The sequence below is a fragment of the Dermacentor silvarum genome, chromosome 3 (genome assembly GCF_013339745.2).
Source record: "Dermacentor silvarum isolate Dsil-2018 chromosome 3, BIME_Dsil_1.4, whole genome shotgun sequence".
Taxonomy (NCBI): Eukaryota; Metazoa; Arthropoda; class Arachnida; order Ixodida; family Ixodidae; genus Dermacentor; species Dermacentor silvarum.
The window spans coordinates 79,197,915-79,215,932 of NC_051156.1; the positions used below are offsets into that span (position 1 = coordinate 79,197,915).

The 18,018-nt window shown below is 42.9% G+C and overlaps 2 protein-coding genes and 1 pseudogene across 10 annotated transcripts in view; 1 reads left to right on the forward strand and 2 right to left on the reverse strand.

Annotated features, from left to right (window-relative positions):
- Positions 1 to 570: 570 nt before the first annotated feature.
- Positions 571 to 3,083, reverse strand: LOC119444499 (uncharacterized; annotated as a pseudogene).
- A 6,856-nt stretch (positions 3,084 to 9,939) lies between these two features.
- LOC119444500 (uncharacterized) lies at positions 9,940 to 12,582 on the reverse strand. The gene is made up of 3 exons (XM_049663390.1): positions 11,410 to 12,582; positions 11,229 to 11,333; positions 9,940 to 10,530 (listed from the first exon to the last, which is right to left on the reverse strand). The coding sequence occupies exons 1-3, from the start codon at positions 11,722 to 11,724 to the stop codon at positions 10,522 to 10,524; spliced, it is 429 nt and encodes a 142-aa protein (XP_049519347.1). The 5' UTR covers positions 11,725 to 12,582; the 3' UTR covers positions 9,940 to 10,521.
- A 332-nt stretch (positions 12,583 to 12,914) lies between these two features.
- Positions 12,915 to 18,018, forward strand: part of LOC119444501 (uncharacterized) — an 82,238-nt gene continuing 77,134 nt past the window's right edge. For 2 of the 9 annotated variants that reach the window (XM_049663382.1, XM_049663387.1), the window contains exons 1-6: positions 13,107 to 13,230; positions 14,573 to 14,700; positions 14,789 to 14,917; positions 14,974 to 15,475; positions 15,768 to 15,854; positions 16,770 to 16,856. In XM_049663382.1, coding sequence (XP_049519339.1) covers positions 15,460 to 15,475; positions 15,768 to 15,854; positions 16,770 to 16,856 — 190 coding nt within the window. In that variant the 5' untranslated portion in view covers positions 13,107 to 13,230; positions 14,573 to 14,700; positions 14,789 to 14,917; positions 14,974 to 15,459. Of the gene's footprint in view, positions 13,231 to 14,572; positions 14,701 to 14,788; positions 15,476 to 15,767; positions 15,855 to 16,769; positions 16,857 to 17,093; positions 17,181 to 17,404; positions 17,455 to 17,532; positions 17,734 to 17,811; positions 17,977 to 18,018 lie in introns of those variants that run through there. The other 7 variants (XM_049663381.1, XM_049663388.1, XM_049663384.1 and 4 more) reach the window with 6 other exon arrangements.

Below are 18,018 nucleotides of genomic sequence, written 5' to 3' on the forward strand. Positions count from 1 at the left end.
TCCATGAAGACTGTTCCCAGCTTCATATATATACACACTTTCCACATAATCTTCATTGAACCACTATCTTGGCTCCATATATACACACTTTCCACATAAACCTTCATTGAACCACTATCTTGGAAATATTGACAGTGAAGATCTAGCTCTATAGCCCCGAACAAAACAGCTGAATTGAACTTGCATGCCTTACTTGCAAAGGAACTGCATATTTTGTTTTGCTAGCATCCTTGTGTTTTTCACTAAAGCCAATACAACAGCTCATAAATTCAGACAAAGCCTCTAGATAACTTGATTTAATAAAGCAATGGTAGATTTCACTTTTCTCAATTTGACTGATTCTGCGCCAACTTATAGATTCATTGCTTACTCTGGCTTCTTGATGCAGTGCATCAACAGGAATGCTTGTTTGTAGCATAGCCATCAGTCTATGAAAAAAGACCCCCCGCAATATGCTATATTTGGCTTTTTGTCCAAATACATGCACATGCCCCAGACATATTCACTGAATAGATCCGCAAAATACTTCCACAGCTACTACAGTGATGTTGTGAATTTAAGGGTACCCTTCTAGCTCTGCAATAGAAAGAAAAAAAACATACACGACTTTTGCAGATGTAGGCCAATCTGAGCAGCTCATACGTCGCACAGGGAGGCTGTATAAGCGACTTCTCAAACTTTTTGGCGGAAGTCCTATGGGTCTGCTTTATCGCTGTTTAATATATACAAGACTTTCTAAACACTACTATATTCCATGCAATTCCTTTGCTTACCCAAGCCTTTTCATATGGTTTATACCCGCCACGGTGGCTCAGTTAGCTAAGGCGTTGCGCTGCTGAGCACGAGGTCGTGGGATTGAGTCCCGGCCACGGCAGCCACATTTCGATGGAGGCGAAATGCAAAAACGCCCGTGTCCTTGAGTTGCAGTGCATGTTAAAGAACCCCAAGTGGTCAAAATTAATCTGGAGCCCTCCACTACGGTGTGCCTCATAATCAGCACTGGTTTTGGCACTTAAAACCCCAGAAAGAAGATGGTTTATGTGTGGGAGATTTATACAGGGAGCTAAGCTGTTACACTTTATTTGAAGCTATGTCTGTTTAGGTCTTTGGAACAAGAACAGATAACACAATAATTGTGAAGTATTAACGTTCACAGTAGTGTATGGAGCAGTGTTTCTCGTTCAGGAATGGTCTTTCTAGGACCACTCATAGCTATTTACCAGATTACAGAGGAATTCTTGACCGCTGAAAGCGAAGTATATGCAAGAGAGGGCATGCTTATCGATCTTCAACAGCCTTTCATCTTGTTGCCTTGCAGACTTTATGTGTTCAGTTGGCATCAAAGCATTGACTGAGTACGCATTTGAGGTGACGTAGAACCGCTCAGTAGAGCCATGTCTAGAGCAAAATATTCTTTTGGCCTTAGCATAGGTACCATCAGGCAAGATAAGGGCTGTACTATTTATCCTGATGTGTCTAATATACTTCTCTGAAGTAATGATAGCACCACTCATTTATTTTCTTATACTCCACAACCTCACATCCATGCAACGGTGAGTGAGCACGAAGAAAACAGTTGAAAACAGCTTCAGACTTTCCTAAAGGAACAACTTCGTCAAGGGTGTTTTTACATTTCGCTTCCATCAATGACAATGCATAGCCATTTGCCAATGCCTTCACAGCAAACAGACTGCTGTCAAGCAGCAGCCGTGTGGCAATTTGAAGGGCCACTCCATTAGAAGAGGTCACAAGTCGCAGCAGCTTGCCCATGTTTACTTCAAAGCTGAAGCATGAGTGTGCCCATAGAGGACCGAAGAGGACCACTGACTTTGGGATGTGAAGGAGCTGGTGCACGTTATATGTCATGTTCTTTTGACCATAAAGGAACTCGACACCAACTACAAACTCTGTAAGAAATCGGGCACTGCGCTCTATGTCTAATGGTCACACCGAATCTTTCAAAAGAAGAAACACTCCTTCTACAAGAAGACCCCAATGTTCCACATACTTCTGTGGCAGTACATTAGCGAGGCATGGCATGCCGTAGTACAGCAGCCAATATTGCCACTCGGACGCTTTCCAGTACTTTCGTATACTGTCAGTGCTCTTGGCTGACGGCTGATGCACTCAGGCATTTTAATTGAGCAAAGCCGTTCATTAATGACTGTCATTGTAGAAGGCCTTCCGCAGTAATAGTCTGTTCCACAATCTGACAACCATAACTCGGTTATTTGCCTACTAACAACAAGCAAGACGCAGTGCATGTAATCAGGGCACCAGGACCACACAGGGCTAAACCGAGGCAAATTAATTAAAGGAGAAGGGTCTTTTACGCCATTCACTGTGGAGCCAGTGTGGCAGGCAGCTACCATATCTGCCACTACCTCTTCATCTGTGCGGTCAGGATGAGGCTGGCTTAAGCAGTACTTGACTGTGCCTATATTGAAGGAAAAAAAAAAGGTGACAAGGTGATATTCACATCCAGTACTGACCGCGTGCCAGGACCTAGTTCAATAAATTAAGAACATTATTTTTACCGACTGTTAACCTAACTGCTTTATAAAAATAAAAATACCTTATTTTTTGTGATATAGCGATTTTGCTATGCACAAGCAGTTATTAGACAACAGACTAAGTTTGTAAACACAATGACAAGCAAGTGGCAGTGGTGTATAATGATAGCTATCTTACAATATGCTGACACGAGATTCATAAAACTGTGATTTCTCTGGCTACTGCCAGTTCACATTCCACTGGGTTGTTATACACATGATAGCATGTGAAACTTATTGAGCTTCATAATCATACTGCACTGCTTGGTAAAAGTTCAGTGAACTTCAGATAATGAATCTGCCGATTACACATGCAAATGCTATAATAATGAGGAAGACAACATACGCTTCTCGTATGAAACTCACCATCTACATTGTTGCCCGGATGGTAGCACCAGCTGCAGCCGAAGTAGCCGTTAAATTGCATCATCTGCTGCATTGCTGCTCTTGCGGACAACAGCAGATGCAGAACACCTGCAAAACGAGCTATTATATAGACAAGCTAGTACGCACGTATATGGTAAGTGCACATCAAGTACTTTTACTTACTTTAGAGCATATCTGGGTGTCATTGAATATCCAAGTTATGCCACTTGCGTTTAGTTTCTGCAGCTGAATGACGAAGGCTTCCAGCAGCAGTGTCATGTTGGGATGTTCATTCCCATACCACAGTAGCGGCATCATTACATTTTTCCAACGCAGCAATGGTGGCAATTCATTAAGAGTTATGTGCACTGGCCATATACTGTATTTAGATGAATTGAAGACGGGGCTGCCATCACAATTATGGTCACTGTTAAGTCGTGTGCTGCCATGCCAACTTTCTCCCGCGTCACTCGGTACTGCGAGCCGTCTGTAATATCACTCATTGAAGAAGTCCTTCCAGAACTATTGGAGAGACAAGCCATTACTGCAGTACTGGCTGTCTTGCTAGAAAGCACGGACTCCAGCTGCTTTTCAATAGGCAGCTTACAAAAAAACTGCCCGAACGTACAAGGTCACGTCCAAAATATTTGGAATGGCACAATTGGCACTCAGCTCGAAGTCGTCGTCGTTATTCTAGACTTCCCTTGGTTTCTCCAAGTGACAACTTGCAATGTGGGCAATAAAAGTGAAACACGATATCTGCGATATCGACACCACGCAACTTCTTAAATAAATACTTGCTCTCGGGGAACGCCTTTTTCCCAAAAAGGTTGTTAAACAATTTTTGAATGGCCTCAATTATCGTCCATGAGAGCCCGTATTTGACAGCGAGGTCCAAAATCATGTACGCATCGCCCCGGGTCAACGTCCCGTCATCATTGAAAGGTTCCGCTAAATCTGCGTAAAATGCGTCATTTCTATCACTTCTATCCGAGGCCACATTCTCGTTTACATAGGCACTCGGTGATGTGCCACCGTCGTCCATTTGGAATGACGCGCCAGATACGTTCAAATCTTCGTCGCTGTCATCACTAAAGACATCCGGAGATGACAGTTCGCGCTCCTCGCCATACTGTTCGTGCTGAGGGGCCAGCGAACTTTCCGATGAAGGTGCGCATTGAGGAATGCGAGCATCTTTCGCCCGTGCTTGATTAGGTGACATGGGTTGCGAAGCGTTGCCTGATGAATTGTGAAGGCGCCATTTCGTCGTCTTTGGAATGGAATCACTTGATCCGGGATCCAAGTATGTTTTCCGTCTCTTTGGTGGACCCATCGTGAACACCAATCTCTACCGAAACGTGCAACACTAAAAACAAACACTGAAATATCTTCTGCCGCGCCACTTGCGTGATTGTTCGAGTAGCCCTACTAGAGTGACCTGGCCCGGCCATGGTGGCGCTACAAGCATTGGCAGTGTGGTCGTACACCTGTGAAAGTGTGCCGAAGTCCACGCACAGTTAATTAACCCTTATATGTATGTGTAATAAAATAAAATAAAAAATGCGTATTCTTTGTTGTTTGCGCGTAATTTTTTTGAATATGTGCAGATGATGGTGATGATCACTTTTTATTAAACCTCCTTGCAGTGCACCGATGAGCCATGAGACCCTTGACGTCACTACCCGCCGGGGTGGCTCAGTCATCTAAGGCGTTGCGCTGCTGAGCAAGAGGTCGCGGGATCGAATCCCGGCCCCGGCGGCCGCATTTCGATGGAGGCGAAATGCAAAAACACCCGTGTGCTTGCGTTGTAGTGCACGTTAAAGAACCCCAGGTGGTCAAAAGTATTCCGGAGCCCTCCACTTTGGCGTGCCTCATAATCAGAACTGGTTTTGGCACGTAAAACCCCAGAAAGAAGAAGAACCCATGACGTCACTTCTGTTTCCTTCGTTTATTCGATGGTCAGTGACGGTATAGAATAAAGCAGGAGACACACGGTCCGATTTGGCGTCCGATTCGACGTGTGGCGCGCCGGAATGACGTCACATCCGGCTGTTTTCATCGCACCGGAGAGCTGCATCTGACGCCGGCTATGCATCTGCCCGGCCAGTTGTTCGTCGTCCGGCGGCCGTATCGTAGGAAAGCGACAGCCAATGACAGTGCGGATGACATAAACGTCACGATGACGTGCCATCTGGGGATTGGAATTTGGGAAGACGGCCATTAGCTGGGTTTAGCGAGGTTGTGGTTAGAACTGACCGCGAAGCAGAGGAACTTGGACCATGATGACCCCACCTATATCCAATGAGCTTCTCATATCGCTGGTTCAATTTGAACCAGCTTTGTGGGACCAGCGATCGGACATGTATCGGAGAAATGACGCTAGGCTCAACGGATGGAAAAGAGTTGTGAAAGCTCTAGGCCTCGTCGTGTTGCAAGGTATGTAGCCGAGAGTCGATTTTCGAGCGCACTGTCTCCACGCACTGCATTGCATGGCACGTTTTTGTATGTTTTCACCGTATTCGTTTACCATGTTGTCTAGTCAAGCAAAACACGCTATTTCTTGAATTAAAATTGTTAGCTTCCTCACCTCCACATAGCCCGCGCCAACTCGAAAAAAAAATGCGCGGTAGCGGCATGCGAAAATGGGAGGACAAAAAAAATGTAAATCAGTGAGCACCTGTTGCGCGTGGCACGGTTGCAGGCACCCGTGCTGCATGTTTGGTGATGACAGTGCCTCTTCTAAAAAAAACAAACGTGATGAAACGCATTTATCGGCCTCCTTTGCGAAGTGACGTCCGATAGCTGCGCGCGTCTAATGTTTTGAACAAGGAAAACAACGTGTATGCGACGTGATTGTAAAAAACGGAAGGAAACAGGTTAAACAATATCAGGGAATCTTGTCAGCGTGAATTACATGCCTGTCTATGTACAGCCGCGCACGGACTTTTGCCATGTGTCATGTCAGTTTTCCGCATGTCTTCCTACGGTATCGCTATTGTCTCTGATTATTTACGCTAGTACGCGATAGTGTTAGCTATGTGAATGAGCTTGCTTCTTGTGGCCATATTTTCCACCTTGGTCTTTACATTGCATCAAATTTTGTATTCAAAATTGTTGAACCCGATTTCCTCGTATGCACAATTAATGCGAAATTTATTGATTGTTAGTAACTCGTGTGCGGTTAACCTTTTCAGAGAACATCAACCTCATTGTGCGCCGCTGGCGGAACCTGCGGGACACTTTTGGTAAAAAAGTGAAAGAATTGAGAAAGAAGAGCGGAGCCGGAGCCGGAGAACCGGCTTCGAAATGGAAATATTTTGATATGCTGCTGTTCTTGAGGGATATTGTGGAGCCACGCCCGTATGTGTAAAGTTTCTTTTCTGCATGAAATACTATCTTTCAAGGGTTTCTGAATGCAGAATACCAATGTATACTGCTGTGCAGCATATGAGTGAGTGAGAGGTACACTGTTACAAATTGTGGAGCCACAGCAGTGACTGTGCCTTTGAACGCTTTTAGTACACACAGGGAATAAAAAATGCTTTTATTATGCTTTTAAAAAACTTCACACATCAGGGCACAACAAAATACAGCTGATCTATGCAGAAATCAGCCCATCAGGCAGCAGAAAATAATAGAAAGCAGACACTGCAGCAATAGCTGACAATTCCTGGTCAATTTGGCAAGCCAGCAAACAGGAACTTGAAGCTTCTACATCATGACTGGATACTTGCATTGTTCAGGCTGTAGCGACTGTACTGCAATTCATATTTACTAAAATTGACTATTTGAAATTCTCTACTCCTATAGCAAAAACTTAATCATGTTGAGGTTATGGAATATTTTTTTCCCTTTTTGGCTCTGTGACACCACAGGAATGATTTAATAATTCACTTCTCTTTCCTCACTTAGAACCACAAGCAACCTGGACGATTGTCCAAATTCTCTGCACGAAGTGCTCAGGGAGAGTGAAGATGGTCCATTAGAGCTGTTTTCTTCAATGCAACCTAGCTTTGCCAGCAATGCAGACAATGACCTTGTAATGCCACACGACAACAACGACACAACACACACACGATCGTCTACACCCCTTTCAACCCACATGAAAATCGAGAGGGGAATTTCCGGCTGGAAAGAGAGTTTTCCAGCCGCATTTCCAGCAGGGAATTGCATTTCCAGCTGGAAACCGTGTTTTCCAGCTGGAAACCGGTCTTTCCAGCCGGAAGCAAAACCAGATCTGGCTGGGAACCAAGTTTTCCAGCCAACTTTACAGCTGGATATATCATTCCCAGCCGGAACCTTTCCATGGACAGCTGGAAATCATTTTCCAGCTGGAAATTGACTTTACTCCTGCTGGAAACTAGATTTTCCAATTGTGTTTCTGGCTGGTAATAGCACTTTCTACTGCGTCTTCCCCATGACAGACCGGAAATCATTTTACAGCTACAAACAGAATATACTCCAGCTATGTGACCAGACATTCTAAGCTGAAGATGCCAGGTATGACTGGAAGCCTTCCGAACTAAATGGGGAACATACGTATATGGAAGCCAATTTAGAGAAATTGTTTCCATTTACAAGAACTGATACAGCAGCTAGGAAACGTCCTGTCACATTGAATGCTGGTTTTAGCATGGGATGCTGAAAATATAGAAGCACAAATCAGTAGAATAATTTTTATCCCGTGTGTAAAAACGTAAATGCATAAAGCATGGCCACTGAAAATACAACTCCTGCTCAATGAATGTGAATGTGTAGAACATAAATGCAGTTTGCACAGAGCAACACAGTGAATTGTAGTACAGTATGACTGCACAGAAGAGACATTTATTACAGTTCTGGCAAAAACAGTTGGCACTTTAGCAAAGTGGGATACAAAAGGTACGGTACTGCAGAAGGCAGAAAGGCAACTGCAAGATGCATACAAACATATCTGGCAACAATACACCAAAAAACTAAAGTGGCAATTTAACCAAATGCAAGGCAATGTGATGCAATGTGAAGGCATCAAACAAACATGGTCGTGGACTCTTTTTGGTGGCATCCCTAAATGCACACCTTTATGCATTTTTTCATTCACTATTTTCATATTGGATGAAAAATAGTGAATAATTTTTATAACAATAGTAATAATTTGCCACGACTCTGAATTTCTTGCTTTTTCTCACTCTTTAATGCATGAATTTAAATTCGCATGTAAAAAGTTTAAATAACCTTTGTTAAGGCAAGACGTCTAAGCCAAACGTTGCCTTTCAAAAGGATTGTTTACAGTGTAGACTTTTGAGCCAGAATTCTCACATATATGATACACTGTGCAGCTACAGGCACATTTTGTGACCATGAAAAAACATTCTAATTGCAGAAAACTGCAATTCAAATTTGATATCCTTTATTGAAGGCTTCAATACCTATATGCCGGATCATTGACAGATCTTGGTTTAAGTTGCTCTTTGGGAATTTGATGCAAAAAAAATCTTCTGCTATGTTGCTATTATGAGCTCTAGGAATGTGTAAAGCTCCACACTATGTTCATTGTAAACACCATTGGGCAGCGCACATAAAAAACAAAATGCGAGAGAATTTGTTCTCAATTCTGTCTTTAAAAGTTGTCCTGTTCCCTTTATCGTGTGTCGTTATGTCCAAGAAATGGATAGGTTCCAACTCGCCCGCTTTTAAATTCTTCTGCAGGTCATCGTAAACACTGCAGTTATTGTATTTTCTACGTATTCTGCTTCAATAATGGTGCTAAGAAAGCCTATAGCTTGTACAAACATTATATTTTGCCGCCAAATTTGCAATTTTGTGAAAAAGATCTCTACACTCTTTGACAAAGCAATAACTTCATGCTGCATCACATATGATACAGCAATTAATGCCTCACAGAACCATCTGAATTACTTTTCGACCAAAACATCTGTTGGCTAATAAACACCTTCATACTTTTTGTGGACTCATTTAAACATTATAAATTGTGGAAGCGACCTCTTCAATAACTTCTTGCACATTGCACGCATGATCAGCTTGGTGCCCCATACATTGTCAAAAATAATTTCCAGTGTTAAAGTTGCTCAGTATTTCACTGCTAGAGAGAGGGTGCAGATTTATGATGAATCTGTAGGATTTTCACTAAAAGTTGTTCTATGCATGTGCATCACACATGATACACCATGCAGTAAGATGTCAATCTGATAAGCTCTATTGAAAAAACAATGCATACAGACTCATGGCAAACCACAGAAAATATCTTTCTCAGCATGACATTTCGGAGATAGTCAGATATCAACCTCGCAATTGTTTAGCATGTCAAAAACATTAGCTCTTTAATGCTCTGTCATAGCATTCCAGACGAAGATCTATGTCCCTGCATTTCATGACCACTCATAACTGTTACAAGGTCACAAAAAAATTCCTGCCCATCCAACGAGAAATATATGCAAGGACGAGCACGTACATCAATCTTCCGCAGCATCTCCTGCTCTTGTCGCCTTGCCCTCTTTATATGTGCACTTTTAACTGTGCTGCTAGTAACATACACATGTGACAAGAGGAAAAATTCCTCCTCTCCAGCTAGCCCTCTACACAAAATTATTCTTTTTGTTTTCATGTAGGTGCCATCTGGAAGTGCTACTGCAGTACAATCAATTTTGGTGTGTCTCATATATTTTTCTGAGGCAATACAGCCCCTCGGACCTTCAGTCTTTTGTACTCTACTGCAGTCTCACTACCCTGCAGGTATTTCGAATGAAAAGATTGATCAATAATTTCTGGTTTGCCCAAGGGAACAATGCTTTCTTCACCTGCTTCGGAAACTTTCTGAGCTATGAGTGACAGCGCATGGCTGCTTGCAAGTGCCTTCAAACAAATTAGGCTACTGTGCAAGAGTAGCCGTGTGGCAATCTGAATGGCCACACCATTTGATGATGTGACGAGCCTTAACAACTTGCCGATGTTGTTCTCAAAACAAAGCATGAATGTGTCCACAGAGGACCAAACAGAAGTACAGACTTTGGTATGTGCAGAAGTTGATGAACATTGTAAGTCATGGCACTTTTACCATAAAGAAATTGCACATTCACAACAAATTCTGTGAGCAGACGAGTGCTCTGGTCAACATCTGCTTTTGTAACGGAGTTTCTCAGTAGGAGAAAGACTCCTGAGACCAAGAGGCTCCAATGGTGTAGATATCTGCCTTCAAGCACATCTGCTAGGCACGGCATGCTGTGATACAGGAGCCAACACTGCCATTCAGAAGCTTTCCAATACTTCCGAGCCAGCAGTGCTCTTGGCCGCCGGTTAATGCACTCAGGCAACTTTAAAGACAGAATTCTCTTATCTACGATTGCCATTTTCGATGCCTTGCCACAGTAATAGTCAGTGCCTGTTGCTGTAAACCACAGGTCTGTTATCTGTCGCGCAACACCCAGCAAGACACTGTGCATATAGTCTGGGCACCAGGACCAAATAGGGCTAAAACCTGGCAAATTAATTAATGGTGATGGCCCCTTAACCCCATGTACAGTGGCTCCAGTGTTGCAGGCGTCTGTCATGTCTTTAAGTGCCTCTTCATCTGTTCGGTCTGGAAAGGGCGTGGTGACACAGTATTTCACAGTACCTAGAAGAATGAAAAACACAAGGTATTAAAATGGCCCCTCCAAATGTGCAGCTAAACAGCTAAATTAGGCCAGCAGGGGCTTGCCTAAAGAAAAGTGCTCAGGAGGCTGCTGTGTGTGCCAAGAACAGAGATGTTCATATTGCCACATAGTGTGGCAATATTATGCAGCCTAGTTCCAATGTTATTATGTAACATAGTTGTAACACGCTTTATCCATTGTACACAACGTGTAAGTGCTTACTGCTGCTGCTGACACTGAAGAAATACAAACAGCTGGTGAAGGGTTAATTACGACAGTTACATGCCAAACATGCCCTCAGAGTGACTGTAGCCCTAGAATTAGCTCTTTTCTATAAGTTTTACTACAGTATGTTCTGTGGCTAATGAGTTTTTTAGGGAAATGTATACACAGCTAGTAGGCCAAGCATTATTTCAGCAGAAGCCCATGAGGTGGAGGAAGGTTCATGAAACGGAAAAATTGTCATCCACCTAGTTTGTAGCGAAAAACTTGCAAAGGAAACCTACATGGGTTTCATAAATATGGTGGGTGTATGTGTAATTTGCAGGCACATGTGTCAATTAATAGCTTCATGCACATCATAAAACACTAAATATAAAAGTAAAATTATTTCTCCTTCCATTGCATTTATTGATAGACGCTGCTGCTATATTAGAAGACACTTACCATCAACATTTACCCCTGGGTGGTAGCACCAGCTGCATCCATAGTAGCCGTTGAACTGAACCCTGTGCTGCATTGCAGCCCTGGCTGGGGTATCCGCACAACAACAGATGCAGAACACCTGCAAGATAAAAGTGAAGTAGCAGTAAATGCATTGACACATATGTCGCTCAGCTATCTAATGAATAGGCGTTTACCTTTGATTTTACTATGGCGTTGGCAAACGTCCATGTCAGTCCAGTTTTGTTCAGCTCCTGGAGCTGCCTCACGAAGGCTTGGAGTACAAGAGTCATGTCCGGGTGCTCTTTGCCATACCAAAGTACTGGTGTCATGATGTTGTTCCAGCGCAATCGTGGCGGCAGCTCATTCAAAGCAAGCTGCACTGGCCATATGCTGTAATTGGACGAGTTGAAGACGGGGCTTCCGTCAGAATTTATGGTCAAAGTTAAATCAGTCCCATCAATTCTTTGACGCATCTCCTTGTAATGTATACCATCGGTGATGTCGCTCATCGCGCTCTCATTGTTGGTGCTTCCGAGTGAGTGAGCTCATTACAGCAGAGCCAACTGTCTTGCTTGATAGGATAGAGGTAAGTTGCTTCTTAATGGGGAGACTGATAAAAAAGCTGCCATCACGCACAAGGCCACTACCCGTGTATTGCGTATGACAAATATCACACACAATTTGGAGACGTTTCCTCTCGTCCAGGGTACCTTTCGTGTCTGCAAGGTGCAACCTGCAGTGTGAACAGTAAAAATGAAATACGACATCGTCCATGTCTACACCACAAACCTTTTTGAAAAGGTATCTGCTTTCAGGAAACGCTTTTTTTTCAATGAGGTTGTTGACCAACTTTTGAATTTCCTCAATTGCTGTCCATGATAGGCCAAATTTAACGGCAATATCTAGAAGCATCATATATGCATCACCGCAAGTCAGCCGCCCGCCTTCAATGAACGGAAGTGTGAGATCCTCGACATTAAAAGAATCACTTGGCAGGTCATAATTGCCGCTTGAACCCTCGTCTTCCTGGACGAACAACGATGTGCCACACGGGGATGTCACGCGTTCACTACCTTCACTCGAGTCGCTGAAATAATGATCACTATCATCCGTGACCTCCAAGTTGTCGTAACTTCTTTCGCAATGCTTCCGTAAACTTTCATTGTCAGCGTTGCTGCACCGCAGTTGCGGTGAATGCGCGCTGGCAGGCCTCTGATTGCTTTCATTTGCTGTCCGACGACGCGTTGCTTGTGAACTACCGTCGGCAGATCTTGTAAGATGCCACTTTGTGGCCCGCGGTATGGTGGCAGTGGACCCAGGATCCAGGTAGGCTTTCCGCCTTTTATGCGGCGCCATGCAGACGTGTGAGTAGGTGCCGTTGTCAGAGGAGTATATTTGATCGACTACCAAGAACACCGACTTCAATATCTAGCGGGACGAACGCAAACTCCAACTCCACCACAACACAAGCGAACTCGTATGCCTCGTCTTACTTCGCCGCTGGCTAGAGGAGATGATGATGATGATGGCAGCTCCGCATTCGGGCTGCTTTTTTCTTGCCTTGTAACAATCGCCCTCCTTTTTTTTAATTCTAAAAAATACGTAGTAAAATTTTAAAAGATATTTAAGCCACGTATCTGCATGCAAGAAAATTTACGGCAATTTGTGCTGTTGTGCTGACCAGTGCGGACTGTACTTTTTTTTTTTTTTTGCTTTACCGTCTTCCATGTTGTGTATACACCACGTGCTTTTTCGTAGCGTGGCGTTTGGCTTGAAGTACGGCGCGTAGTAGTCTCGGCTTTTTGTGTGTAGGCGCAATATGTTTGCGCTTGTACGATTTATCGATGATGACATGGACAAGCGCCAATATGTCATTCCCGTTCATGACATCGAGGAGTTTGATCCGGTGGACGAGAACGATTTCAGCAATAAGACTGCGTACCGAGCCAAGTGGCACGATCCCGACAATGACATCAACGACGGGACATACACAATTCAGATATTAAGACTTGCTGGTGAGTACCCACACGTGCTGACCTTTGTATGAATTTGCCATAGCGGTCCATATTTTTGCTTTTGTTTTTAGTTGCGCGGAATGACAAGAGAAATATTTAGCTCCGGGGCTCTATCGATTTACCATGGGAAACCAGAAATAGTTTTTCTCAGCAACCAGCTAGTGCACCGAATTTCATGAGGTTTGATGCATTTTAAAGAAAAGGTTAAAATGTAGTGCTTGCTGAAAGCGGATTTTTTAATGGATTTTTCTATTTAGGCCGTCAAATTTTTACAAAAATTCTTAACACAAAATTTTGAAAAACGTTACTCTAATTTACAACTCTATAACGCGGCAATGAAAAATATATCGCAATTCTAGCTAGAAAGTGAATGTAATAAGCATCTAAGGCGGACAGAAGAAATATATACTCCACTCCCCTCTGAAACCTTTCATTGCTTTGAGTAATGACTTTCAACATCCATGTAAACATTGTAACCAATTCACGTAAGCTAGCTGTAACTATATATATGAAGTTTGTCCGCTTTAGATGCTCTAATAATAGATGCAGTTTACAGATATGCAACATCTGCTTTGATGCTGATCGAGTTGTGCATTTTGTAAACTTTGTGCGTCTATTTCAATCTTACAAATTTTAACAATTTTTTAAGACATTCAAGGCCCTAAATCGAAATTCCACTTCTAACAGTCACCAGAATTCAACTTTATAACTCAAATGCAACAAATTTCATTCAAATCGGACTAGTGGTTATCCCATAAAAGCATTTCCATGTTTTTACGTTTTTACATGCATTTCAATGGGTGACGTCGAAGTTGGGCTCGAGCTAAAGCTTCCCCTTATGCCGACAGGCATGCTTGCTTGTTATGCGCAGTTGTAGCGCATACAGAAAAGCTAGATCGACGCAATTGATCCCAAGCCGGATCGTAATTTTTGACCAAAATTGTCTACGTCCTGGCGCTTGCACAATAAGGTAGCCAATTATGACTGAGAAATTCAATCGGGATCAAAAGTGTGCCATGTGACACACGTATTATGTTCGATTGGCACAAACGAGAAAGAAAAAAATGCGGTATCACTAATTTACGAGGTTGCAGTGACGATTATTCAGGCAGTCGGTCCGTCATCTGCGGCACCAACGAATGTCAGCGTGACCTTTAGTATGAATAAGCTGAATATGTCTGTTTTCGAGAAATATGCCGCAGTGCCACTGCAGAGCATGCCGAGGTAGTTTTACTTTAAAGCATCAGCATCAAGGAAAAATATAGCCATATTGACAAACAATTTTGTTAAAGTTTTATTCTAAGGTGTCCTGATATATGCCATATTTTGTGTTCTGTTACAGAAACTAAAGAAGATATGCAACGAAAAATGCTCCTAAAACGGCCTATCATCCCCCCTATAAGCCTTTCTGATATTGAAAATGGCACAGATGATGATGAGATGACACAGAAAAGAAAGGTTTTGAGACAGGTAGTTATGCCTTTTATGGACAACTCTTGTAGTGTCTAACGTCGCCAAATAGTGCTATATGTATGCACATGCATGTCACTTCATGCAGGAGTCAAAGAAGAAGCGTCTGAATAGGGCCGCATCAAAAAAGCAGCAGTTTGAAGATGTGCTGAGTAAATATACAGCACATGCCCTACAGATCAATGATGCTGTTAGAAACAAATCATCAATTGTAAAGGTATGCAATCACATTTTGTTTTGAGCTTAAGTTGACAGTGTAACAAAATCTTCTAGGCTCATGTATCAGCTGGTGAGGGCAGCCGTGAGCCACAGAGACGCCAGGTTTCCTCACCCGTGGCATCCCAGCTTGCTAAGAAGGTAATAATTTCGTAATATACTTTTGTTACCCTCCTCATGCTATCACATATGTGCATCTGGTGTGCTTATCTTTTTTTTTTCCCACTTAAGAGAAAGAGGTCTGACACGCCATGCACATCAGAATCGGATGATGGGTTGGTTCCCGAAAACAAGGTTCGGGCCGCCAGGAAAGAGGCTAGGTTTTGGAAGGCGCAGTATCGCCTTCAGTGTGAACATAATACGTCACTAAAAAACCAACTGTCGTTTTTACAAGAGACGGTGAAAGCACAGTTAGGTTGATGTAAGATACATTTGTTCTTGCTACTTTTCCTTTCTGCATGCTGTTCATTTTTAGTTCGTAGGGATTTGTGCATTAATATTTGCATTTATCTTTACCCTGCAGTTAAGCATTTGCTGGAGGAAATGTTGGAGACCAGAGGTGAGCACTTCATGTTTGAAACAAACCATTTCCACATCATGATGTGGAAATATGTGGAAATTGATACAGACCAATGATGCTGTTAGAAACAAGGCATCAGTTGTAAAGGTATATGCAATCACATTTTGTTTTGAGCTTAAGTTGACAGTGTAACAAGATCTTCTAGGCTCATGTATCAGCTGGTACATATATTCACATATTTTCACATATTTACTACTTGTGTGTTAAACTGGTAGCTGTAAATCTTAGCCAGCTGTTTGAGGTACAGTGATGCCTTGCATTTTGCTTAAAGTGGACAAAGGCATAGCTGGGCTTTTGGTGGAGCAGCCGGTGGACATGGCCAGCCGCACAACAAGCAGTGGGCCCCAGCATGTTCAAGGTAGGAATGTCGCATTTTATATCATGATGTATGATAGAACCCTTTAGCATATCATGGGGTTGCTTTGCCAGTCTTTTAGTTAGCATATGACGGCTAGCTTCTAGAAATGGCTGCGAGTAATATATAATAGCATCTGCACGATGTCTTGCAGTTTTTTTTTTACTTCTAGAAAGTGCTATGTGTAATATACAGGGTGTCGCAGGTAACTCTAGCCAAGCTGTTCAAAGGGGGGGGTGGGGGTAAGGAAACAAGGTGCAAATTACAATTCTAAGTCCTATGGCGTTCGGTCATCAGACCTCTGGTGACCGAACGCTGTAGGTCTTACAAGTGTATCTTGCACCAAGTTTCCTTAATTTTTTTTTCTTTTTCTCGTTGAACAGCTTGGCTTAAGTTAGCAGGGCACCCTGTATATTAGCATCTACACAATGTTTTGCAGTTCTTTATTTTTCTCAAAGCTGCGTTACTGTCTGAAGTTTTTGCTTGAAGACTGTATCATTGACCATTTTAGTTTAATCATATGTCATTCTTACGGTACCCTTTTCAGGTAATTGCCAGGAACTATGTATGTCAAGTTTTTATTGCAGTACTATGCAACTGTGAACTTATGCGACTGTTCTGCAAGTGTTGGAGGACTGTCCATTTCAGCGTGCACTGATTGGATAGAAGTCGGAGTCAGAGGACAGCCACCATTCGTCAGCACCGGCACTCGAGCTCTAGCCAGTCAGCAAGCGCTGAAATGGGCAGTCCACTTTGTGAACACTTGTAGAATAGCCCCCCTGGCTCACATTGGCTTATGATCTAATAGCATATTTTGGCTAGAGATGATTTGATTGTCACTACTTGTGTGTTAAACTGGTAACTGTAAATCTTAGCCAGCTGTTTGAGGTACAGTGATGCCTTGCATTTTGCTTTAAGTGGACAAAGGCGTAGCTGGGCTTTTGGTGGAGCAGCCAGTGGAAATGGCCAGACGCACAACAAGCAGTGGGCCCCAGCATGTTCAAGGTAGGAATGTCGCATTTATAATGCAGAATGCAGTTGTTGGGAACCAACAGTGCAGTTTCCACTGCACATGAATCTGTGAACTTACTCAAGTTCATAGTGGCTATATGTTGTGTGTACATTGGTTTAGGAATATTTGCTTGTGATGTCTTTTGCATTAAATTGTTAGCTGTATAAATGTTCAGCATCTGTCCAAAGTTCAGTAATATCATAAATTTTACTTTATATACTCTAACGCAGGCATGGCTCCAAATCATGATGTGGAAATTGGAATGTCCTCCAGCTTGCATTCAGCTGGAATAGGAAGCAACTGTGCTTCTTCACAAGGTATGAACTTTAATGTGGTTGAGTGATCACCAGATAATAATTCATAAGTCCCTATGCTTCACGGTATAGGAAGCATATATATCTGCAGTACTGGCGGAGATTCATTCTGCACAAAGTGTGTCTGCTGGACCAGAGGCTGTGGTAATGCCACGCTTTCACTCCATGTAGTGCCCAATTGCACTCAGTTCATTGGGTATTTGGTCTAATTGCCTTTTTATGTATAGATGATGAAGCACATGACCTGGCAGAATTTTCCCCCACTCCCGATGGCCGTGTAAGTAGGATTGTAATGTGTATGGGTAGAGCTTGCTTGCAAACATTTATATCAAATATTTTGCATTGCTTTGTTTAGTTCCATCTCTGCAAGGGGGTGAAAATCACAGCAGACCAGGCGGCAAAGATTTTAAGAAACAAGAAGGCCACGATTGTCAAACGTGATACAGCCCAAGCAATTTGGGGTCTCGAGGCATGGCCCTAAGAACAGTGAGTGGCCGATTAGTGCCTGGTGAGACAACAAAGCAGCTCACACCTGCCAAAGTTCAAGTTGTGCAAGGTGGGCTTGTTGTTTAATTGTTCCATTTCTTAATGCACATGGCATATTTTTTTCTAATCTCGTATTTTTCTTCTAAAGAATGCCTGGCCTACTGGGGCAGAACAAACAACCAGGACATTGCAGTGGCTGCCCATGGAGTGCTGAGGGTCTTAAGTGAAAAGATTCAAGATGTGAAAAAGAAGCTTAAGCTCGGCAAGGAGTAGTCTCCGAGGAGTGTAGCCTTTACTGGCAATAAAGTCTCTTCTGAAACCTTGCCTCGTTATTGCATGAGGAAGTACACGTTTT

Excerpts from the sequence above, each read along its gene's own strand:
- LOC119444500 (XM_049663390.1), bottom strand. The coding sequence starts at position 11,724 with ATGAGCGACATCACCGATGGTATACATTACAAGGAGATGCGTCAAAGA. Across the intron at positions 11,334-11,409 it reads ACGCCATAGTAAAATCAAAG|GTGTTCTGCATCTGTTGTTG; the intron begins GTAAACGCCTAT and ends TTTATCTTGCAG.